General features: G+C 41.2%; 1 protein-coding gene across 8 annotated transcripts in view; it reads left to right on the plus strand.

Moving 5' to 3' along the window:
• FBXW7 (F-box and WD repeat domain containing 7) overlaps positions 1 to 7,020 on the plus strand; it is a 212,521-nt gene extending 205,501 nt beyond the window's left edge. For 7 of the 8 annotated variants that reach the window (XM_025198524.1, XM_014517732.2, XM_025198522.1 and 4 more), the window contains 3 exons: positions 866 to 1,091; positions 3,595 to 3,805; positions 5,206 to 7,020. In XM_025198524.1, coding sequence (XP_025054309.1) covers positions 866 to 1,091; positions 3,595 to 3,805; positions 5,206 to 5,474 — 706 coding nt within the window. In that variant the 3' untranslated portion in view covers positions 5,475 to 7,020. Of the gene's footprint in view, positions 1 to 865; positions 1,092 to 1,283; positions 1,375 to 3,594; positions 3,806 to 5,205 lie in introns of those variants that run through there. The other variant, XR_003092952.1, reaches the window with a different exon arrangement.
• The last annotated feature ends 19,369 nt before the right edge of the window (positions 7,021 to 26,389 follow it).

Below are 26,389 nucleotides of genomic sequence, written 5' to 3' on the forward strand. Positions count from 1 at the left end.
CCATCTGTTGTAAATCATTACATAGTTTAAAGGCTGCCTTTTTAAAAATGTCTTCAATCTTGAATATTTCTTAATAAATATACCTTTCAGCCAAAATATATTGTTTTTTCAGCAACAGGAATTAAGAGCTGCTATGTATTGACTCAAACTTTGCCTGAGCTGTTGCATTTATTTGTTTAGTCTATTAATAATCTATTAATATGTAGCTGCTTCTAGAATATCATGTTGGTTATTCCTCCCTTCTTTTCTTTAAAAAGGACATTGAGGTTTTTAATTAGTTGAAAAAATTACAGGAATCTTTGTTACTATGTATTTTTTCCATTTCCACTCTTAGAAGCTACAGAACATTCTAAATTGATGCTTACCTCATAAATCAAGTGAAATAATTTTTGTTTTACTAAATACAAGCTTCTAAAAAGTTTTTTTTAGGTTTTTTTAGCGGGTAGAGGGTTGTAAGTGGAAGGTAGGCTTATTGTTAAGATGCAGGCATATTTGAAAGCAGATGGTATGTAATTTTTGACACTTCATTCTACCTGTCCACCTCCATCCTGACCTGTACCATCTTGGTCAAGCCCTGGAGCTCTTGTTTGGCAATCATACCAGATATTTTGGAGCTGTGATGGTGCTTGGGGTGGTTATAACACCAAATTTGTTTCACTTTCAAACCTAATAATGAACTTTCAAACCTAATAATGTGAAACAGGTCTTTGTGGACAACTGAATTAGACCCCATGCTACCTAGTCACCCAGATAAATAATTTTAGGTTTTTTACTGTTTTATCTACATTATAAGTGCTTTTAATGTATTTGCTATAGTTACAATAGACATTTCTATGCTAAATACAGTTTTTGTTCATTTCCCCAGGGTTGTCAGTGGATCTCGAGATGCCACGCTGAGAGTTTGGGATATAGAGACAGGCCAATGTTTACATGTTCTGATGGGTCACGTAGCTGCAGTGCGCTGTGTTCAATATGATGGCAGGAGGGTAGTTAGTGGAGCATATGATTTTATGGTGAAAGTGTGGGATCCAGAAACTGAGACCTGTCTACACACACTGCAAGGGCATACTAACAGAGTCTATTCTTTACAGGTAAGCAATCTGAATCTAGTGCTCCAGATTCCTTGGGATGTTCCACTAGTGTTTCTATTCACTCAGTCCACCTTGCTAAACTGTGGGTAACTCGCTAAATTACTTTTGCAATCCTACAAAAACAGAGCAGTGTATGTTATCCTTCTTTTGTGACCCATTGCATCTTGTCTTAATTTGGCTTAAATCTTTCAGGGCAGGGACTGTGGGTTGTAAAGCACCCAGTACAGTGGAAGTCCAAATCTTGGTTTGGATCTGGAGCAACTGGCACTACACAAGGCAAAAAGTAAAAAGAGAGTAGTTTTTCTTCTATTTTTACTGCTAAGAATTTTCACTATATATGTTCTTGTCCTTGATTCTAACAAGACACACTTCTCTAATAGGCTATGATACTCTGTTGAACAAAAAGCAATGTCCTTTGCCTGGCCAGTTTGAAAGTTTATAGGTTGTGGTGTATTAGAATTGTAATACCAGAGTTCTTGCTCCGTACTAAGGTAGGAGGAGTGCAGCCCTACTTGCTCTGTGTGCTGGGTTACTGCAGTCCCATGAACGCGCTTCAGGTTGAGTATTTTACAGCTATGAGCAAATGGCTTCCCAAAGAAAATGTAACACTGGTATTTTAAATCAATTAGATCTTGATTCTTCTCCTGCAAGCTAAAGATAAAGCATCTAGACAGACAGAAAGAGATTGTACCGGGGATTTTCTAGACCCCTAGGCTCAGACTTGGATAAGGGTAGAGATCTTTATCAGATTATGGGAGAATTTAGTAATAGTGGGAATTATGTGATTATGGGTGGGTTTAACTTCCCAGATATAAATTGGATAACAATTATTACTAGGGTACAAGTATTCTGGGACGAGAGAGCCAATAGAGTTCTACTGAATGGTCACTGAACTGCCTGGAAGCAATATTATTTTACACTTAGTTTTAATAAGCAGAGAGGATCTTATAGAAGAGGTGCTTAATCTTGGCATTGAGTGATCATGAGCAGATTCAGTTTAGCTTAAATTGCAGATCAGACAAAAGAGGGCTTCAGAAAGGCAAATTTTGAGAAATTAAGTTGTGTAGGGAGATTGACTGGGCTCAGGAACTCAAGGATTTAAATGCAGAAGAGGACTGGAGTTAATTTAATTTGAAAGTGCAAATTATCTGCAGTTTAGTCGAGAACAAAATTTGAACTAGAAATTTGAAGGAAGTTTCTCACACTTAGAGGACTGAAGTTTTGGAAGAATTTGCCAAACAAGGGAGTGGGGCAAAGAACCTAAACTTCCATTAGCTTATGTTAAATTTATCAATGCATGATAGGATACAGGAGTGGCTCTTGATGTCGCGATGCCAGCATTTGATTTGTAGCGTTGAGTATTTGGTATCCTCAAGAGGGGGTTGAAAAGAAACGATCTCCATGTAGGTTGTATGTCTGGGGGATGTCTGGAAATCCCATGGTTCAGGGCTTCTGCTGGGGCTAGGTAGACATTTTCCCCATCCCTTTGGCTCCTGAGTAATTCCCTCCCCCCAGTTAACTTTTAAATAAACAAATGAAAAGAGTAGTTTACGTGTTTTTTAATGTTATGTCATCCATTTGCAAAGCCAAATTGACAATAGGTCTGGACCCAATAGCCTTAGGTAAAATTTTAGGCATAGCTACACCCCAGTGATCGTGGATGCAGCTTATATGGTTACAGTTGTCTATGAGGTTGGGCCAGCATAGCTAGGCTGGTGTCAAGTTCCATTACATTACAGCCTCACTGAGAGAGCTACGTTAACAAGAGCTTGTAGTGCTCACCTTCCCTTAGTCCTTACCTCCCCTACTCAGAGGAGCAAGAAGGTGTTAAACATTTTAAATTGGACAGAAGGTAGGCCAGGGTGACACCTTGTAGACTAACTCATTCGGAGATGCAGGAGCTTTTATAAGCAACAGCCTACTTCAGACACTACACATGGACTTCATATAAAGGAACGCGTCAGTCCATTTGTAGCATCTAATGAAGTAGGCTGTTGCTAAGGAAAGCTCATGCCTTTCTGAAGCAGTTCATCTCTAAGGTGCTCCCCTGCCATGCCTTCTGCCTGACTTCAGGCTAACTCAGCTAACTACCTCTCTGCATTTTAAATCAGAAAATCCTTTACACCACCATCATTTTTGGCTTCCTGCCATTCATCCTTATTTATTAAAACTTCCCCAAATGCTGTATGTTTAGTTTCCTTGGAAAGTATGTAATATTTATCATGACTTTTTAAAATATATTTAAGGTAAACATTTTTCTCCAAGAGTGAGAGCTGTAGTAGTTTTATTGATAACCCTGTTAACCCCAACAGTCTCTGTCTATGTTAAGTTTTCAGTTATATTTAACATCATTTGAGAGAGCCTACATTGAGTAATTAAATTATGATAGAATGTATGTAAGTCACAGTTTTAATGTTTTACTTAGTGAAACTATATATTTTTCTATGGTAAGCATCCTAATAGCTTATTATAATTTTGTATAATAGCTTTTCCTTTTTTGCAGTTTGATGGTATTCATGTGGTGAGTGGATCTCTTGACACTTCAATCCGCGTTTGGGATGTGGAGACAGGAAACTGCATTCACACATTAACAGGCCACCAGTCTTTAACAAGTGGAATGGAACTCAAGGACAATATTCTTGTGTCTGGAAACGCAGATTCTACAGTCAAAATCTGGGATATTAAAACAGGACAATGTTTACAGACATTGCAAGGTGAGTTGCCACGTTCCAAACCTAAAAGCAGGCATTTAGAATACTAAAATGGTGCGAAGTTACCACATCAGGAAGTCTGAAGTGTAGCAGTTGTTTCAGTACTGAGTGCTGCTAAAATTGTTACCCTCATAACAGTACATGTTCCTATTTGGTACAATTGAGCATTTCTACTTCCCATGCATTGCTGGAGGGCAACATTGGCCTTTTGAAGATTACTTGATTTGATCCAAATTGAAGCAACCTTAAATTTACAGATTTCTTTAATGCACCATTTGCTAGAGAATTGTTTAAAGAGAACCATGGCAGGACACTTGCATTACAAAAGTTATCTCTGATGCTGACTGGACTGTCTGTCTGCACTTAGCAAAATCATCTTTCTGTGAATTAAATAAATCTTTCTGTTTTTATAATTTAATCTATTAAAATAATTTGCTATTATGGAAGGCAGATGGTCCAGTCTGATAGGAATTTGATGTGGTTATATTAGACTAATAAACCACAAAAATATGTAGGAAATGGCATCTCAAAACAGCCAGTCAACTTATTTATTTAGGGGTCACTTGGACATTTCAAAGACTACTGATTAATTGGATTGGGAGGCAGAGTACACTGTCTGTTGCAATAAATCAAGAAAAATTAATGGAAGGCATGTCCTGTATTTTATAACAGTAAAAGAGAGAAATTTCAGTTGTCATTTTGACTGTTGCTGTGCCTGGCCGCATGCTCTCTTTTTTTCTAACTAAGATTTTGGGAGTATCTTTCCCTGGCTTTTACATATCAGCCATGTTTGCAAGAGAAAATGCACTTCACAGAACAGAAAAGCAGCCTCTGCTGCTTAATCATACTTGCATGCTGCAAAAAACAAGCACTGACCTTTAAAGTACCATTCCTAGGGGGTGGTTTAAAGAGGAAAAAGCCATATAAAGAGACGTAGTTTTGTTATAGGAGTTGATAATTACTTCTGCTGTCGGTTGGTAGGCACTTGGCTGTGGGAGGACTGAGTTTTGAAGCAAGTCTAGAGATTTGGCAGCAGCACCATTACAGTTCAGCAGTGACCTTTAATCAGGCCATTCTTTGAATGGAGCACTGGGGACAGTACCTGCCTTTTCTGTAATCACCTCCTATGGTTAATATACTCTTGTTTTCCTGAGTTTCAGATGAGATTTCTACTTCCTATCCAACAAAAGCAGACACCAGTAAGGACAGGCAAAATACTGGGGATGCCTCCATCTCTGCACTATCCTTAGAAAATGCAGAACATTGTTTCTGTGCTTGCCAATGTTTAAACATTTGCTTTACCATATGGATCAAAGTCTACAAATGTGTTTGCTTCTAAGCCTGGTAATAACCATCCCTGCTTTCTAACCACAAGCAACATTCTTTTCCTTTTACTACTGCAGGTCCGAACAAGCACCAGAGTGCTGTGACCTGTTTACAGTTCAACAAGAATTTTGTAATTACCAGCTCAGATGATGGGACTGTAAAACTTTGGGACTTGAAAACGGGTGAATTTATCCGAAATCTAGTCACATTGGAGAGTGGGGGAAGTGGAGGAGTCGTGTGGCGCATCAGAGCCTCCAACACAAAGCTAGTGTGTGCAGTTGGAAGCCGGAACGGGACTGAGGAAACAAAGCTGCTGGTGTTGGACTTTGATGTAGATATGAAGTGAAGGGCGGAAAGATGAATTTGTCCAAACATGTAGACGATGTTCTCCCTTCCCTCCCCCTGCAAAAAAAAATCCCTTGTCCTTGGTGGTGCAGGATGTTGGCTTGGGGCAACAGATCCTAAAGACCTACAGACTACAAAGGAGAAGATGAAGAGATGACAAACTATAACTGACAAGAGAGGCATTTGCTGTCTCGTCACATAAAAGGCTTCACTTTTGACTGGGGCAGCTTTGCAAAAATATGACTTTCTAAATCAAACCAGGTGCAATTGTTTCTTTATTTTCTTCTGCGTGCTCGCTGAGCAGGGCAGAGGTTTAAAAAGTTGTTACAATTCTTGCTAACCTGTTATTTTACCACAGAGATCTAGAAAGGCGCTGCGTAACATCAGCTACTGGTTGACTTTCAAACTAGAGAGCCTCTGTGACAACAACAACAAAAGGTCCATTCCTGATGTGGAAAAGCTAAAATCTTACTGTGAATTGTTTTTGTACAGTTTTCAGCTTTTTTTGCCAACCATTGCCAATGTCAATCACAGTATTAGCCTCTGTTTATCTATTTACTGTTGCTTCCATCTACACTCTTCAATGCATAAGTTGCTCTGAGGTGGCAAGTTGTCCTGGGTTCTGAGAGTCCTCTGATGGATTTAATTTGCAATGCTGGTGCTAGAAGTAGGTCTTCAAATATGGGATTGTTGTCCCACCCCTGTACTGTATTCCCAGTGGCCAAACTTATTTATGCTGCTAAATGAAAGAAAGAAAAGCAAATTATTTTTTTTTATTTTTTTTCTGCTGTGACGTTTTAGTCCCAGACTGAATTCCAAATTTGCTCTAGTTTGGTTACAGAAAAAGACTTTTTGCCACTGAAACTTGAGCCAACTGTGCCTCTAAGAGGCTGAGAGTGGAAGAGTTTCAGACAATTAAGAGTGAAGTTTGCCTGCAAATAATGAATTGAGTGTGTGTGCAAAGCTTATTTTCTTTTTTCTGGGCAAAAATTAAAACACATTCCTTAGAACAAAGCTATTGCAGCCTGTTCTGTGGGGAAACTTTTCTTTGTGAGGGCTGTGGTGAATGGAATGAACATACATAATAAAACTGACAAAATTTTTAAAAAATATAAAATACAAAAACGGAAATAAAGTTGCTGGTCAGTCTTAGTGTTTTACAGTATTTGAAAAAACAACTGTTACAGTTATTGCTGGGAGGAATTGACAGAGCAAAAACTTGAGTTTTTGTAATAAAGTTGTCACATGCAAACAAAAAAAGAAATGAAAAGTCAGATGGTTTGCCTCATTCTCCAAGAGCCACAACTCAAGCTGAACTGTGAAAGTGGTTTAACACTGTATCCTAGGCGATCTTTTTTCCTCCTTTTTTTGTTTTATTTATAGTCTGATTTAAATCAATCAGATTCCAGTCGGTTAATTTTAGTTATGTAACAACCTGACATGATGGAGGAAAACAACCTTTAAAGGGATTGTGTCTATGGTTTGATTCACTTAGAAATTTTATTTTCTTATAACTTAAGTGCAATAAAATGTGTTTTTTCATGTTAGTATGTCTTTTTCTTCCAGTAGTTTGATACTGTTTAAAACAGCTTTTTGAGTCAGTACCTATCCCAACCGCTCTAAAAGTAGAGTTGTTTCCAAACTCTCTCATGAGATGAGTGTGTAGATGCATTAAAAAGAAAAGACGCGGTAAAGCATTTTAGTGACAGAACTTCCCAGGAAGCTACACTGTCGTTCCCATCCTACATGCAAAACCTCTGTGCCACGCTGTATTATTGTGTGAACCCCGGTGTCCGCTCTTTGTCAATGTCTTGAATTTGGCAAGGGGGCTTCTGCAAATGTGAAAGTAAGTATATTCTTGGTGATAGGAGCCTAGTATATTAAGATTTGAGTCTGGAGGGAGCTGGCCAGGAAATTAAACAGTAAATCAAGGGGAACATTATGCGACTAAGCTTTGGAGGCTTTAACAATTTCTTCTGAGACCAATTTGTTAATTGCATCTGAGACTGACAATCTAATGTTTATTATGTATTGATTGCAATCAATGGGTTGAAATTCTACACTGCAGAATGTACAATATAAAATGAAAATCCAAAGAGGAAAATCCATACTCAAACTGAAAGGTCAAGGTTAGTAATACGAGACAAATTTTCTAAAGTAATACTGAAAGAAGAAAATACCCTCTACAATTCCAGAGTGGGCCACAGCACTTTCAGCTGGTTGATGAAACACGGAAGTGAGCATAGGCAAGTTATCCAAATATCATCTGTAATAGGCTATCCATGTTATATACTAGTCTCAAACTGCTGGGCAGAACTCCTGCTTGTTTTCTTCTGCTTGAAGGTGAACGCAATTATTTCAAGTAAGATTACATGCTTGAGAGGTGTGGGATAGTGTCTTCACAGGCTTTTAATATTAAAAACATTCTTTCACATTTGGACCATACAATCCAGTTGGTCAAAACAGTTTAGCTTTTAAAAACAAATGGATAAAAATAAATAATAAATACATTTTAAAATAAATATTAGTTAAACAGAAATTACTGCTCATAAAATGACCAGAAGAATACACATGAGTAGTGGATAAATTCACATATTAATATAAAATATGTTTATAAGCACACACCATTTAATTTTATTTCTGGTTTACATTAATTGTGTAAAGAAATATAAAAATTATTTGTATTTAGTTTTGACTGTAACGATGCAAAACCTATCAAAATTATCTGTATGCAAAATGAGTAAAAACCTAAGCAACCCTAATAACTTTTTTCCACTTGAAAACTAGATAAATAAAGCAACAGAAAATTGCAGTTAGCATTGAAGGGGCTATGTCTATCCAATTCTCTTTGTAAAAGCCATCAAATATCTAAATACTCTTTTAAACAGAAGTACAAGTTTGATATTACAGTAACAACAGCAGACTGCTGAAACTGGGTAAACCAACTAAGCAGCTGTTACAACAGACTTAAGTTTCTGGCCACAACTGCAGACAAATTTTAATGGCAAAAGAAATTCTGAATTCAGTTATGAAACTGAATTTAGAAACTTCCATCTATCTCAGAGCACTTCTATCCAGAAAGAACGAAAGCTGGGAAGTGTGCAACGCCTGTCACTGCTAGCTAGACCTGAGCACCATCTTGACACTGATGATCTAAACTACATGCAGCTGGGGATTGAGCCTGAAGATTCAATATAGAGACCTGAGTAAAGGCTTTTAATTCATATCATTAATTCTGTGGTGTAGTGTAAAAGACTGCAGGCAAGAGGAGAGAATGCTGAGTAACACTGGGCACTTCCACATGTGCTCCAGGGGCTGCGGGAGAGCGCTGCTTTAATCAGAGTGGCTCCAAGAGCCACTCTAAAGCGCCGCCATGTCTCATGGATCAGCATCCCCGCGCTTACTAATGGTGGCATGGGTGCTTGAACTAAAGCTTATTCGACAAGCTTCAATTCAAACTTCCCTGCCACCATTTTTAAGCATGGGGACGTTGACACAGGAGGCTGCTGGAACGTGGCAACTGCCACACTCAAGCAGACTCAATCAATCGAGTTGGCTCCAACGCGCTGGAATTCCAGCATGTCAGAGCAGCCCTGCTGTTCGTGTACAGGCACTCACTACGACTGCGGGGCAGGAGGACACAACAGATTGGACCAAGGACGTGGGATTCAAAACTGAAGGAACCAACAAAACATTTGGGAGATTGACTGCACTAAAATACAGTTGCATAAGTACTTATTCTGGTTTAAGGAAGACCAACCAAACTCAAGTTGTTTGACGAGACAAGGATTTTTATAGGTGATATCTTTTTATCAGCCAACTGTGGTTGGGATAGACTTAGACAAGTTTCTGAGTGCCGTCTATTCTTCAGGTCTCTGCAGTATTTACAGAGTATATTAAGATGTCTGCATTTTAAAATGAAGACATTAGCCTGCGCTCAAGTTTTACATTGGTGACATGTTCAGAGATACAATTTCTGTACTGCATTAGTGTTTTCTCTGACACATTATCTTCGCATTATTTTCTGTACAGTGATATTTATAAACAAGGGTGGTTGTGGCTTTTTCTGAACAAAAGTGATGGCTCCTAATATAGTCATAGTTATTATTTCTCTGCATCTGCTGTGCTGCAGTCTTCATCTGTTATACCTGCATTAGCCCAGCAACTTCGTGTTACCTGGAAGTTTATACCCAGAATATTCAGTAATTCTTGCCTCTTCATTGCTGGATTTGTTTCTATTTTAAAGAAAATGTTGACATGTAAATACTACTGATGTAAACAGACTAGAGCTGTTTTCAACTTCCATTCTGTATAAACATTTTGGATCAAATAGGTATACACTCTTCCCAAACTGACAGCAGCAACCAATCTATAGGGAAGTTCTTGGCACTATTCCTAGAGTCTTATCATGTTTCTCTGATGCTCTCTCCCCTATGTCTCTTTCTGCTTCAGCTGTAGCAGTGTTTCTAACTTTTTCTCTTGAATGTGAAGTCCAGTCAAAGCCACCAAAATGAAGACTCTTTTTTTTTTTTTTTTTAAGGATATCATTTCTATGTGCCTCCATTTTACCCAGCTGCAAGAATGAGCACTGCCCTTTTACCTCACCATCTTTCCCAGAGTTTTCCAGGTTTTCAAATTTTCATTTACCTATCCAATAAAATCTGGTTTCCTGGGAATTTCTGATCCTTTTACTGTGGTCTCTCACCATGTTCATGATCCCAAGTTGGAAGCCACTTGCCGAAATCAGATTTTGTGTAACCGATGTGCTGGTACGGAAAACTGGCTCTTGCCCACCCAAGTAACAGTGGGCAATTCCCACTCTTTCTTCCAAATGCCCCGTGCCAGAAAACAGTATGCAAATCCTTAAAAGGTGACAATGCAGAGAGCAGCAGGAAGATGCCTCAGAGTCCCCTTCTCTCCAGTTAGAGAGAGTGAGCATGCAAATAAATAATAAGGAACTGTGGAACCAATTTTAAAAACATATAGCAGTGCTGCAGTCTCTCTAAAAGTACTGCTCCATAGTGTTTCAAGTTTCACTTTTTGTTCATACACCACCAAGAGCTCCTCCCTACACCTGATTTAGGACTGGCAGGATAAACTACCCTCTAAAGAGATAAGGGAACAGATTACCAACCACTACTATTCATTCAGAGCAACAGTATGACACAGTAGAAGGACAGTGTCTGTATTCATCCACCCCTAATTCTCTAAAAGGAGGTAATGCTCCCCAGACCTGCGAAGTTCAAGGTGTTGATACGGGTTGTTTTCAAATTGATAGGAATCACGAGAGACTGACATTTCAGGTCAAAATTTGGACATACCCAATTTGTCATCAGTCATGTTAGGCTGGCATACCCTCAGTCAAGGATTCCAGATAATAACTGTTATGGTACAGTAGGTTTTCCAAGACTCCTCATCTACATAGTCTGCCGAAGTAAGCAATGCCCACAGTCCAGCAGTTCATTCTGAGGTCTCACTTTCTGTTCAGTCTGCTCAATGGCACTAGTTGCATCAGTGTTTCATGCAGAAGAACTAGCCTTAATTTAATTTTAATATCTACGCGGCTGAAAGGAACCACCTAAAAAAAAGACATCTAAGATACTTGCATTGGACTGATCACCAAAGCATCCGAGTATTGCATTAATCAATGTGACTAGTGTCTCTCATATATGGGGCTTGCTCTCATGCACTCTCTCCTTTCCTGCCTGCCCCCCCCTCTCACACTTACATTCTCACAAATACACTTATTCTCTCTACAGCAGAGCTCCTTCTGTGCAGTGTAATATTTGTGTTTCGGGTTGTTTTTTTTTAATGTATTCAACAATATAAACTGGAGGAGGCAGGCCAGAGAAATGAGCCTTGTTCTGGGAATAGTTAGTGGCAAGGTTTATGATGGTGTTTGTTTCACTTCCAAGGGAGTTTGTCCCTCTAGACAGGTGCCTCATGCACTGATGAGTTTTGCCCTTATGGTAGATGGTGCCTGTGCCTGAGGAAGATAAGAACTGAAATGTCTCAATTTGATATTCTGGGGAAGCCAGTGTAGTAGAAGCAGAGAATAGGAGTGATGCTAGTATGTACTGGAGGCAATGCTGTAGCATTTACTTCTTGCTGGAGTTTCCTAAGAGCTGAGGGTGTTATATCCAGATATATTGCGTTGTTGCAGCTGAGGCAGACTGAGACAAAGGCACACTTGGCCAAGACCCCATCAGTTCCAGGGTGGGCAGCATGTTCTAGCCAACAGGAGCTTGTCAAAGGCATCTCTGCTGTGTGATGGCTTGGTGTCAGCAAGGAATCCAGCAATGTTCCCGACCTAGATACTGAAACTGAGGGTGTGCCCCTTCCACCCAAGGGCAAGTACTCATGTCAGCAAATACCTTAATCTAGTTTCATACCTTAAATGCTCTCCTTGGCCCAGCAGCATCACCTTTGCCTTGTTCGACCTCAGCCTCAGCCAGCTGCTGTTGAACTGATCTTGCTTAAGCACTCTGCTGCCTTGGGGCCAGCAGGCACCAAATGAGTACAGACAAGCATTCAAACTGCAAGGTGTTAACTCTGGCAGGGACTAATACAACTGCTGTTTAATAAACGTCTGCTTTTACTCCACAACAAGTGCGTCTACATGTGCTATTCATGTGCTTCAAGTTTACTGTGCAGTAAAATGGGCACACTAAGCTTTCCCCAGGCGTGCTCTGCCCCCCTACAGCAGTTAAGGGGAGCTCCAGGCTCTCCCAAGTACCAGCCCTGGGCTGGCAGGGGGCACTGGGGTCAGTCCTTGGCTCTGGAGGGTGGGAGCATCTGTCCCGCCTCTGGGGCAGCTGCCTCCCAGCCCTGTGTCCCAATTGGGAGATCAGTACATGAGGCTGGGAAACTCAGCCCCAGGCAACTGCCTGCTTCCCAGCCTCAAGTCCTGATCTGCCAACCATTGGGGTATGGGGCTGGGAAGCAGGCAGCTTCCCAGGGGAGGGGATGGTTCCCCACCCCCTGCTGTCTGGGCTGACCAGGAGCAATTTGGTCAACTGTCTACACATGCACTATTGCACAGTAGCTACTGTGTGGTAAATCTACTACCTGTAGATACAGGTAGTAGCCAACCATGCAGTAAACTAATTTTATGTGCACATGTAGATGGTAATGCTTTACTGCACAGTAGATTAGTCTACTGTGCAGTAAAGTGTGTTGTGTAGATGCATCAAATAAGAACTAAACCAGTGTAATTTACTCTTGCATGGAACAAGGGGCCTTTACTCCAGTCTAGTTTTCACTTAACCCACCATAATAGTCAACAAACAGTTATTATAGAGTAGCTGCTCTACAGAAGTCCTAACTTGCTTTTAACACATTGCCATTTGTTTGTGTTTCTCAGACCATCAGTTAAGGACTGGTAGAGCTATTGCATATTGCTGGCACTTAATCATGTCATCCAACTAGTTCAATCTGTACCTACAGGATTGATCCCTGTATGACTCCAGAAGAGAGCTGTGTAGTAACAAAGGAGGGGAGGGATCATCACTAATTGCTGGGTGTGTCAATCCAGGAAGGACTTAAAGTAGTAGCAGGTTCCCATAGATTTTTGCCACCTCCCTCAAGAAAATTAGTAGCATCTTATGGTCTGAAGCCTGAAGACACACCCAGGAGGCCAAGCATGGATGCCTTCCCCTAACAGCAAGAAATCAGCCAGTAATACCACTAAGCTATTTCCCTCCCAAGTCCTGTTCTACATCGAGAGGTCTAGAATGCTATCTTTGATTAGCTGTGATTGAAGTTGGCTTTGTCTATTTCCTCCTGTTCTGGATGAGCAATAGTTGACTTGAATTGATGTAACTACTAGCCAGCCTGGGTCATTTTAGTGTTGGCAGGATTGTGGGATGTCCTGGTAGGGGTCCTAGTTAGCTGGACCCTGAGTGGTATCATTTGCTTATGATTCTCCCAAGGCAGGAAAGACTTAGATCACATTCATAGGTCTAAGATGAGACTCCTTTAAAGTGAATAAACATATGAAACATCAAGAGGGCGGGCAGGCTGCTAGTTGGCCTGTATTGGGGAAAAGATCAATGCTGTGTGAGCTGTCTTTCCAAATGTGTGTGATCTTTACAATACTTGGTACCTGTGCTCCAACACAGCTATAGGCAGGCAGAACTTTCTGTATAACTCCTTAAGCTTGGATCTGGCCCTTTCAGTGGAGGCTGTAAAAAAGGCTCTCTTAGCTGTAATACAGCCTTAGCACAGGCATGGAAGTATGCTTTGTTTCAGCCTTTGTATTCTGTACCAGACACTCAAATGTCTGACCTGTCTCTCCGTTTGGTACAGGCCGTTAAATAGAACAAGGAGATCAGGGTGGACAATAGGATAAGGGGGGACTGCTGGGAACCAGTGTCTTGAAAGTTGAGACTACCATATAGTGCTTGTAACTCACCAACTCCTCACTCTCATTCTGTGGATGGAGTACAACTGGTCGTTGGCATTTATAGTTTAAGAAACTTTGTGTTGAAGTAGGGTCAGGAGTTTTGTTGCCTGTGAGCTGGGAGAGTACTAATGAGTGCCTTAAGGGCTCTGTCCAAGGCCAAGTGCAAGGTGGAACTGATTACATAGGTTAAATCAGAGATGATCTGAAAAAGTCCTAGAGGGGCAAGGAAGGAGAGGAGTTTGGGGATTTTGCATGTAAGACCATGTCAGGATAGCAACACCAAGGTATTTCACCACTGTCACTAGCAAAATATTAGTAGTAAGATCCTATATGAATACTGTAGTCCTGTTGGATTATTTATTATAATTAATATAAAACCTACATTAGCTGTAACTGGTTTCTATTGCCAGATGAAATATTTTGAATGTATTTGCAGCAGCTGTAATTGCAGGATTCAGTGCTTGGTAAGAAGATGCAATATAAGGACACCTCTTGTCTTGTCCTGGGTGGGTCTGTTATGGAGTGACTAGCTGGATAGGATGATGTAGATCACAGTATCATCTAGCTAAGTGTATATGATGCAAACTAGATGGGGTGAGATCATGTATCATTGGCTGGTGATGGATCTTGCACCAGTCAGCATAATTTTTAGTTCAGGCAACTGTCTAGTATCATATCATAGGTACTTTTTGATCCCATCTCTACATACAAGAATGTCACAGCTTTAATGGGTTTATCCTCAAAATACCTGGGTATGATAGGGAAGTAAAATAACCCCCATTTTTGCAGAAAAGAAACTGAGCCACAGGCAGATAAGAAAAAAATCCCCAGCCGGATATAGGTATGGGGATGCTCAGTGTTACCAGACCTAACTTTAATGTGCCCAGCTCCTACTGTGGACTACATAGACCCAAGATAGGTGTCTGTATAAGGTACAGGGAGAACAAAGTGACTAAGAATGGGACTCACTGCAGTCAACCTGCTGGGTGGAAGGATGCCTAAGCCAGCCATTGAGAAACAATAAAGCCTTCCTGTCTCCCAGCCTACAAGAGAGATTCACAAAATAATGATACAACAGAAGGAGGTATTCTTACACCATCCCAGCCATCACTCAACTATGATGGCACTGTTGTAAAGGACATTTCCCTTCCCATCAGCATTGAAAAGACAGAATTTCAGTACAGAATAATTCACTCAGAGCTTCATCCCTAAAGATAAGACCTAAAAGCTGCCATTGTCTTCTCCACAGTGGACAAAAAGTACCTGAGATTGTATTTTGCTCTCCTAGCGTAAAACAAGTATGACATGGAAAATCTAGAACTTCAAAGGCAATTTCTATTACTGAAGGGACTAGTGTTTTGATTTGAGTTCACTCTTTGGGTTGAAGGATCCAAATCTGACATTATGGGGATGATGCACAAATGTTCAAGAGGTCTGGAAACTTCAAAAAGATTCATAGATTCAAATCTGTCAGCTACAGATGTCAGCGTATCAGGCTGAGCTGTGCAACTGGGATCCTCAATGGAAGCTTTGTTCAGAACACATCAGCTTGAAATAATTTTCTGAGACTCTCTGCTTTGCAAAGTGCCAGCATGCAATGTCTCCTTTACTCATAAAACAGAAAAAGCTGAGCACTTAATGGCTCTTCTTGTCTGCATTCACACTGCCATTTGCCTTTTGAGGTTTGGTCTCTCTCCTTGCAAATTCCAGATTTTCCGTTCCTGTTCAGAGAAGAAAGAACTCAACAGACAGAGTCTAGAAATAGCTCCAACATGTGCCGTTGGACCATTTGTTGTTATCCTGTCTGTGCTTCCTCTATGTTCTCAGGGTGCAGAGCCTGCCTTAGGGAAAATGGTACCCTGGGCAAATTTGTATTTTGGCACCGCCTGCCTGCCCTCCCACCCCCATTTCAGAAATAAAGCTGTAATCTCAAAAGTCTTTTTTATATTTACTAAAAAATACAAAACAAGAAATGACACAAAATTAAATTAAATTCAATTTTATTCAAATAATAAACTATATGTCATAAAATAACATTATAGTTGTGACAAATAAACTAAACAAATTAAATGCTTTACTAATAAATAACAATAACATTAAAAACTTTGTTTGCCAAGATTCCAAGACTCAGAAGACAACTCTGTGTGCCTTCGCTGCCACAAACTCTGATATTGCTTGTGACAGGTCTGTATTTTGAGCCACAGCCTTCTCAATAGACAGGATGGCTAGCCAAGAGAGCTTGTCATCTCCCATGATTGATTGCAGATATCTTTTTATGAGTTTCAACTTCAAGAAGCTCTGTTCACTGTTTACCCCTGATATGGGCTTGGTTAACAGGATCCTGAGTGCATATTCATGTGTTTGGGAGGTTGTCAGGAAGTTCATTGTTGTAATAAGTTGTACAATTTCTTGAGGACCACTACAGCCTGTTCGAAGTAGACTTTGGAGATAGCCAAGTTCTTTGCAGAGGTTGATGCCATTAATATCATAGCTTTTTCCAGATGTCAATGTACAATGAAGGTCCTTAGAGTGCTGCTTCCAAGTTTCTTCGTCAGGCAGTCACATCATGTTATACAGAAACCCCAAAGGTTCATGTTGATTCATTTGCTCAAAGAATTGTTCCATGGACACTCTCACCATGTCTATAAGCTGCTTGAAAAATTCAAGCTTGAACTTGACTTCTGGATTGTTAACTGTTTCATCTTCACGTATGTAGCTGAAGTGACATTTTTATGATGAACACAGGGAGCTGGTTTAAACACTAGAATAACCCCAAGATTATGCAACTATCTTATTTTATCCTTTGCTCTGCTTTGACCCACGTTTGGCAGGAATTAAAATGACTAGGCCCCAGCATCTGACCCCAGCACTTTTTCCTGCCCAGGCAAGGGGGTCACACTTGATGATCTTGTCCCTTCCAACCCTAGCATCCATGCAACTATGAGACATGCTTCCAATCATTTGACTCCTCAAATGTTAGGAATGATTTGAATCCAAATTGAAGAGCTTGCTGCAGAAACAGAAAACCTTGTCAGTAGACTCCAAGTAAAGCAGCCAGCAACCCTTCACAACTTCACCATTTTCAAGACTTCTGTATAAAAACATCATAGAAAAATGGTGATTCTTCTCATCCAGAGGAAATTCCATGTCCTTTACTGTTGGTGGACCGTTAGTCACTAGCAGATATTGAATTCTGAGCATTAGATTGGGCCATAAAGCTGGATCAGAAATAGCATTGCCAATGCCTATAATGGGAATCATTTCATCCCTACCACTAATGGTATCATCTTTATTCTGGTTCAGATGAAGAGTTTGTTTCATTTGGGTCTCTTTCTCTTGCAGTGATTCTTGGAAGTTGAATTGTGGATCATCTATGCATTTGCCATCTGATGCCTCTGCTGTGATCATCTTGCTACTACTGCACAGGTTGTAGTTTAACAAGTTAACACCGAGGGAGCCATCTGCCATGTGGACCTCCTAGCCCGGACGGTCTGCTATCTCCCTGGAGCCCACATCCAAGATGTTGCAAAGAGGATCACTAGGTTTGTCCGGCCCTCTGACCACTACCCCATGCTCCTCATCCACATGGGCACAAATGACATGGCCAGGAGTAATCTGAACCAGGTCATGAGTGACTACAGGGCTCTGGGGGCTGGGTTCAAGAGGTTGGGGGTGCAGGTAGTCTTTTCCTCTGTGCTCCCAGTTGTGGGCCATGGACCTAGAAGGGAAGGATGCAATGAAGCAGTGAACCAACTACTCCAGCAGTGGTGCTACTGAGAGGGCTTCAGTTTCTTCGACCACACTGCACGCTTCAAGGAGAAAGGACTCCTGAGAACAGACAGCATCCATCTCACATGGAGGGGTAAGTCCCTGTTCTTGGCCAGGATGGCTGATCTTCTTGATAGGGCTTTAAACTAAAATTGCCGGGGGATGGGGAAACACTGACTGGAGCATGCCTGGGGACCGGCACACAAGAAAGCTCCAAAGTTGGGGACACTAGGAGAACCACTCTTGCAAGAGCTCAGGGGATGGTTCTCCCTAAGTGTGACAGGAAATTGAGGGCTTCATTTGGAGGACTCAGGTGCCTGTACACTAATACCAGGAGCATAGGGAACAAGCAGGAGGAGCTAGCCCTCCTACTCTCCAGTGGGCATTACAATCTCATAGAGATTACGGAGACCTGGTGGGACTCCTCACATGATTGGAATTAGCCATAGAGAACTACATCCGGCACAGAAGGAACCGAGTAGGGAAGAAAGGTGGAGGTGTAGCTCTCTATGCGAGGGAGCAGTATATCTCCTTGGAGGCCAACATTGGCTTTGAAGAACAGCAGCTCAAAACCCTCTAGGTCAAACTACAGGGAGCAGGGGGTGCGGTGAGAGAGACCTAACTGTAGGTGTATACTACAGACTACAAAACCAGGCAGAGAAGCTTAATCTGCAGTTCTCTCGAGAACTGGCAGAGGCCATGCATGCACAGGACATGGTCATCATGGGTGACTTCAATTACCCAGGCGTCTCTTGGGAGGAACACTTGGCTAAGTCAGATAGGTCGTGTTGCTTCCTGACCTGTATCAGAGAACTCTACTTGACTCAGGAAGTGCATGGGCCAACCAGAGGTAAAGCTCTCTTAGACTTGGTCTTGGCCAAAGGAGATGATCTGGTGAGCTCCTTGAATATAGAGGGTGGCCTGGGCAACAGTGACCACAAAACCAGCTAGCAGGGTTGAAGTTTTGGACTTAAAAAAAGTGAATTTCAACAGGCTCAGGGCAACAGTAGGGGAAGCGCTGTGGGACCAGGGACCGAAGGTGAAAGGAATGCATGAAGAGTGGTTGTTCCTTGAGGACATGATCCTCGAAGCCCAAAAGAAGTCCATTCCCATGCAGAGGAAAGGTAGCAGAAGGGCTGGTAAGCTCTCTTGGTTTAATAGGGATATCCTGGTCCTCTTGAAAAAGAGCAAAGAGGCATACAAACAATGGAAAGTCGGGACAGTCCCCAAGGAGACTATACAACAATGGCCCGCACTTGTAGGGAGCAGATTAGAAAAGGCTAAGGTGGCAACTAAATTTAAACTGGCAATGGAAATCAAGGACAATAAGAAGTCCTTCAGGTATGTATGGAACAGGAAGAAAACAAATGGAAGCGTGGGGCCATTGCTTAACAACTCAGGACAGCTGGTTACCAACACTAAGGAGAAAACTAAAGTCCTGAATGACTACTTTGCTTTGGTATTTCACCAGACTAAGTGGAAAATCATACTAGATAAGGTTCAGAATGGGCATGGGGGAATGACTGCCTTCCTACTGTTGACGCTGAGCGGGTATATGATCAATTAAAAAAGTTAGACATTTATAAGTCAGCATGAACTTAATCCAAGAGGAGCTGGCCAAAGGCATTGTGGGACCTCTGATGAAACTCTTCCAAAATTTATGGTGCTCGGGAGAGCACCCTGAAGACTGGAAGAGGGCCAACGTTGTGCCCAACTTCAAGAAGGGGAGGAGAGAGGACCCGGGCAACTATAGGCCAGTTAGCCTAATTTCTATCCCAGGGAAAATCCTGGAAAAATTCATCAAGGAGTCTATGTGCCATACACTTGCAGAAGGTAGGATTCTGAATGACAGCCAGCACGGCTTCATCGCAGGCAGGTCTTTTCTTACCAATCTCATCTCCTTCTACAACCAGGTAACTCGCCACCTGCATAAGAGAAAGGAGGTTGGCATTGTATACCTAGACTTCCAGAAGGCCTTTGATTAGGTATCCCATGATGTTCTCACGGGAAAATTGGAGGATTGCAGGTTAACTGCTCAACAATTAGGTGGTTAGGAAGCTGACTGTGGGGAAGGACCCAAAGAGTTCTTACGAACAGATCTGTGTCATCCTGGTGAAAAGTGCCCAGTGGTGTCCCTCAGGGGTCCATGCTTGGTCCAGTGCTTTTCAACATCTTTATTAATTATTTGGATGTGGCGGTGAAGAGCTCACTGGCCAAGTTCACGGATGACACCAAGTAATGAGGGAGCATGATCACAATTCACAATAGGCTGCAGATAGAGGCAGACCTAGACAGGCTGGCAAGTTGGGGGGATCAAAACCAGATGAAGTTTAACATTGAGAAGTGTAAAGTGCTCCATCTGGGGATGAACAATCCCCAACATACTTACAGGCTTGGTGGTGCCAAACTGACTAGCACCATGACTGAAGGGGACCTAGGGGCAATAATAGACCACAGTGTGAACATAAGCCGTCAGTGCGATGCTGTAGCCAGCAGGACAAACAATACTGTGGCATGCATCAACTGATGCATCTCAAGGAAAACTAAGGAAGTGATTCTTCTGCTTTACCATGGTCTCTAATTAAAGCCATCCCCCCACCACTCCCAGAACACACGTATAAAAGCCCTATGGTTCTGCTAGCAGTGACTAACGCAGATAGCTACTGCTCCCTACCAGTGAGTGAGCACATGTTGACATCATGATTTGTGTGATATATGAGAATGATGGTTCTTGGATATTGGGACATTGGTGAGACCGCAGCTGGAGTACTGTGTCCAGTTCTGGGTGCTGCACTTCAACAAGGATGTGGAAAACTTGAGAGTCCAGAGAAGAGCCACCCATATGATCAGAGACTTGCAAGGCAAGCCATATGAGGAAAGGCTGAGGGACTTGGGTCTCTTCAGCCTAACAAAGAGAAGGCTGAGAGGGGACTTGATAGCAGCTTACTGCTATACCAGGAGAATACATCAAGGGCTCAGTGAACAACGGTTCACCAGGGCACTCCTGGGGAAAACCAGGAAAAATGGCCACAAACTCCTAGAAGACAGTTTCAGGGTTAACACTAGGAAAAACCTGTTAACATTTAGGGTGTCCAGACTATGGAATAAGCTCCCTCTAGACGTGATGCAATCACCTACCCTGGAAATCTTCAAGGGGAGACTAGACGGTCACCTCGCTGGGGTCACCTGGCCCCAGTTGTCTTTCCTGCCTAGTGCAGGGGGGCTGGACCCAATGATCTTGTAAGGTCCCTTCCATCCCCTTACAATCAATGAATCTATTTCAAGTATTTTCTCATTGCAGTCATTAACTGAGTTGTTTGTTTCTTGTTCTGAGCCCCTGACATTCTGTTCTTAGGTACTTGCAACGTTTTGTTTCCTCTTCTTCCAAGATTCACAGCTGGTGAAAATTAAAATGAGCGTCCCAGCTCTGCTGCTCCTGGCTCTGCCAAGCCACCACCCTCCCGTGGTGATGCAGCTCTGGTATGTATTACTGTTTAGGCATCTAAGGGAGTTAATGACCCATTAATTGCCCACTGTTCTTTACTTCACAGGCATTAACAATTGTCTCCATTAGCTGCCTGAATAGTAATACCAGAGCTGCACCAGCCACCCTGCCCCCCAACTCTGCCTGTAGAGCTACACCATACCACCAGTGCTCCCCTGACCAGGGCACCCTGGGAGTTGCCCATGCCACCTACCCCTAAGTCTGGGTGTATGGACTCAAAAATCTTACATTTAGAGGTAACAAATCTAACACTTAGGGGTCTCATGCTGCCCCTCGATCTACAGATTAGGCTAGTCTACTAATTGGTGCACATATTTTTTTAAAAATCAGCTGTCCCTTTCCTCCTTGCAGATTTTTTTTTAACTGAGTTACATAGGTACCTCATGCAAACCCTTGACAGCTCTTGCTATTTGGTCAGCTACTGCCATATTCTATACATCCCATCTTGCTATACAACTATGCAGTAACCCAATGTCCCAATGTCCAAGAGCCGTCATCCTCATATATCACACAAATCATGATGTCAACATGTGCTCACTCGCTGGTAGGGAGCAGTAGTTACCTGCGTTAGTCACTGCTAGCAGAACCATAGGGCTTTTATACACGTGTTCTGGGAGTGGTGGGGAGATGGCTTTAATTAGAGCAGCTCCAAAGTCTGCTCTAATTAAAGTGCCCAGAGTGTCTCGTGTATCAGCGTCCCCATGCTTAAAAAAGGCGGCAGGGGTGCTTTAACTAAAGCTTGTCATTTTTAAGTGGAGGGAACGCTGATAGATGAGACGCTGGAGTCTGCTGGAACATGGTAATTACCACGCTCCAGCAGATTTGATAATCAAGTCTGCTCTGACGCACTGTAATTAGAGTGTGTTGGAGCAGCCTCACTGCTCGTATATAGGCACCCAGAGATCTTACTAGAGACCCTGCACTCCATCCAGCAGCGGGGCAGGGAGAATCCAGAGGATCTCAGTAGTCAGGGAAGCAGAGGAGGCAGGTAGCTGTGTGAGAATTCTAAATAGGATACAGTATAGATCCATGAAACCCACAGGAGCCCCAAATGCGCCTTTATCAGCCAATATAAAAAAGTAAATCTGTATTGAAATTGACCAAAACCATACATCTATTGATCTATATACGCATACTCATGTCAGCTTAGAACCATTTTGCATTGACCCTTTTTAACCTCTTCCAGAGACCAAGAAGCTGAAGTCTTTTCCGTTCCGTTTCCATATCTATGTTCAAAGATGGTGCAGCACGTTCTAAGCTAATTGTCAGTCATCAAACTTGTTTCAAACACGCAGATCTTTAGAACTACTGAACTAATTATCTTCGAGCTTGTCCTCTGCGTACAGCTCACTGAACCTTACTAAACAGTCAAGCCAAACCTGAAAACTGAAATGGAGCGTGTAGATTTACTGAGTGCTCAAAAAGCTGCAGACTTGCTCATTCTTTGTTTGTCAGCATGTGCATTCAGTTTGATCCACCTCCCACTGCAGTCTACAAAAGACTCCCATCGACTGCAGTGGCAGTAGGAATCAGCACCAACAAAGTATAGTCTAGAATTTACCACAAATCTAACATATTGCTAAACACCAACTGACTACTCACTGCATTCTAATTAAACACTTCCTTCTAACACTGTCCTGATTTTTAAAAAACCATAATTTATTACTGGTTAGCTTAGACCTGCTTCCTAGGGATGTCCCAGCAAACTGTATACTATAATTTAGCTTGTTCCTTTTAAAAATTACTGTGATATTTTACACTTAAGGGTGCCTGTAGACATGCAGGGATGCTGTTCTGGTGTACTGTAGATGTGCAGGGATGCCTGTAGGCATGCAGGGATGCTGTTCTGACACACTGTAATTACAGTGCGTCGGAGCAGACTCAATTAATCTGCTCGATTAATCAAGTCTGCTGAAGTGTGCTAATTAGTCAAAACAAGTTTCAATTAAAGCACCCTTGCCACCATTTTGAAGCGCAGGACACTAAATACATGAGATGATTCTGCCGCTTTAATTACAGCTCTTGGAGCCATTCTAATTAAAGTGTCCCCTCACAGAGTACATGTAAAGATGCCCTTAAATACCATCCCAAAGCAACTTTCAATTTACATACACGCAGCACCCTTAACCTGTTTCACTAACTTCTGATGGAAGGTAGCAAAAAGCTGGAACAGTGCTGGAATGAGAGGATATACTGAACAATGATTTTCTTAAAAATTAACCTTCGTGGTCATAGATTTTGTTCTCAAAGAATCCAGAGCGGCATGGAAGATCATGTCTTTCTTTCAAGGATGGAAATGTAACTGCCTCTACCAAAATTGCATTTACAGTTTTACAGAGACTAATTTCTAAACAATTAGGCCTTTTTTCCCTATCTTGGGCTTCACAGAAGACAATTACAACTTGAGCTTATACTAAAACTAAGACGCCAAACCTAAAACTATAGCTGTTATGCTTAAGGAGAAACAAATCTAACAAAAAACTCCATTCTGTCTTGTGGGAAATCTTAATTTTTGTGATTGCAGTATCACTAAACCAAACTTGTTTTTCTTCCCCTAGATCTTAAGAAAATCTGTAAAATGAAGTTAAGTTTGAAAAAAAATCTCCCGACTGGGATAGGTAGAAGATACTATGCTCTGTACCTACACCAAACTGAAAAATTAATTTTGCTGAAAGTTTCACTTCAATTTCTCTCTGAGCTGAGACCTCATTTAGAAAGGCATCCCAACCAGCATTTGTTTTAGGAAGTTATGCATTAGTAAGACTATATGGTAATAACTGACATTTCAGACTCAACAAGAGTGGCTGATTCTGCAGCCAGGATTACTAACATATAGTGCAGCTAGCAAGAACATGGCTTGTCAACGTGAAAGAGGAATAATACACAAAACATCTAAAAACAATCTAGTGCACACGGCTTATTAATTCTTAATATTCAACGACAGCATATTCAGTAACACCTTCTGAGTCAATGTCTGTGGTAAATGCATACTACATGCAGTACCTTAAAACTCTATTAGCATTGCACATCCAATCCAGAAGAGCCTTGGAACAGCAAGTACATCTATGAAGTTTCTTTCTTTGTACTACTAAAACAATGCAACCAAATCAAAACCATAAAATACTGCTACAAATAAAAACTGCCAAAACAAAACAAAAAAATAGTGCAGGATATGAGACTGTCATCCTACCAGGACTAAAATATGAATGATATTTGCTAACGCACTTGTGTTTCTAGTTTGTCACATTCCTATGTCATAGTCTTAATGATATTGTTAACTCTTACAGATGGCCTTAACCTGTTTTCAAGAGATGCATGCCTGTGTGAACCACTAACTCCATGCTATAGTTGCATAGTTGGTGTCTGCATTTGGACAAATAAAAAGGATTTGCCTAGCAGTTTGTTGGTACTGTTGCTCGTCTCCGAGATCCTCACTTCTGAAAACGTCAACTCTATTGGTGCACATATGTGGATGCTTGTAGGCAGAACAGAAGAGCAACTTCCATGCTTCTACCCCCTGAAGACAGAATAGGCAAGAGATCAGTGTTGCTGCTTATCCTTGCTAAGTTGAAGAATCATTACATTGGGGAAAGTAAATTAGAATTCAATTAGATGGAAATTCAAAGTCCAAAAGGCATGACATATGACTAGAATTACTGCTTGTTTATCTCTTTAAAGCCTGAGGTATAGACTCCTTCCCCAATAAGAACAGAATGGATACAACAGCACAAACATATAAAATGCAACAGTAGCTTAATATAAAGAGTTAATGGAAGAGAATCTGCAGGGAGCACATCAGCAAAGAAAAAAACATCACCTTTCCCTGCATCTTGGGACACTCCTTCATCAAACTCCAGTATCACACTTTGTGTTTTGTTTGCTTTCCTCTTGGAAAGCCCAAATGACAATGTCATTATGCAATCTGATTTATTATACAGTACAAAGCAGACAAAACTGTTCTTATGGGGAGCAGAAGTTACTTTAATCTTTGACTCTCCAAACAAATCATCCTCTCTAATTAATACCTAAATTCCTTTGTTTATGCACACTAATGCGTTTTCTGCATCACTGAAAAACCCTCCTACAATGTGTTTGGGTGTGACTAGCAAAGGGCAGAAATCTCTCAAATCACTTTGCCTCCAGCTCTGACCAGAAAAATTAAAAATGGCCTGCTGAATAAACCAACAACAAAAACTCTCCAAGTTTTCAGGAGAAAACTCTACCTGTAAAATTAAATAAATTATAGACTCTTTTCTTACCAGGAACTACTGTAGCCAGTGTAAAATGTCCACACTGATTATTCTAACAGATAAGGTACTATACCCAGGAAAATGGAAATATCATCCCTTTAGTTTTGTAATTAGAAGAAATGATCTAGGTAATAAATAATAATACTCTTGTGGCTGTTATTCCTCATGCTGTAAGTCAGAGAGAGATGGTTAGTCATATTAGACTGAAGATAGACAGAAGGCAAGACAGGGTAGCACCTTACAGACTAGCTTGTTCAGAGAGGCATGAGCTTTTTTAAGCTACTGCCAACTTTGTTATAGCATCTGATGAACTAAGTTGCAGCCTACAAGAGCTCATGTCTCTGAATAAGTTAGTCTGTAAAAGATAACACACTGTTCTGCCTTCTCCATATGTCAAGAATTCATCCTGGCATATAAATTCAGGGATTCTGAGATCTTAGGACCAGGATCTAACCACAAAACATCTAGTTCCCCTGGCTAGCAAAGAGGGCCATTTGTAGTTTGCTTTTCTTACCAAATGAAGAAAAGCTACTTTTAACTCAGCCACTATTTCTTGTCATATAATGGGATTTTAATTTTACAGTAAGCGTATAGTTATTCTTTGAAAGTGATCCACATATATGAAGAGCCATTCCATTTCAGAAGTCTGTTACAGAATGCAAAAAGTCTTTTGAGATTATTGTTTAGTAGTAAGAGTATTTAACTGGCAAAATACTCAGTCTCACAGGTCCTTAGATATCTTCCAGCATCCACCTCATGTGAATTCAACAGCCAGCAACTGAGAGTTCAAACAAGTGATATGGAGGAATGGCTAATGAGTCTATAGGAGCCAATCAAGATATGGCTATACTTCACTAAGGTTAGAGACCTGATTCCTCCTTTGCATTTAAATCTAACACTAAAAGAATTTATAGAGCTTTATCCAAACTACTAATTCTCAATTTTACTGCAAACAATTTACAATCAAATGAAGTAAAAGCTAAAAGCGA

The sequence above is a fragment of the Alligator sinensis genome, unplaced genomic scaffold (genome assembly GCF_000455745.1).
Source record: "Alligator sinensis unplaced genomic scaffold, ASM45574v1 scaffold169_1, whole genome shotgun sequence".
In the NCBI taxonomy this organism is placed as follows: Eukaryota; Metazoa; Chordata; order Crocodylia; family Alligatoridae; genus Alligator; species Alligator sinensis.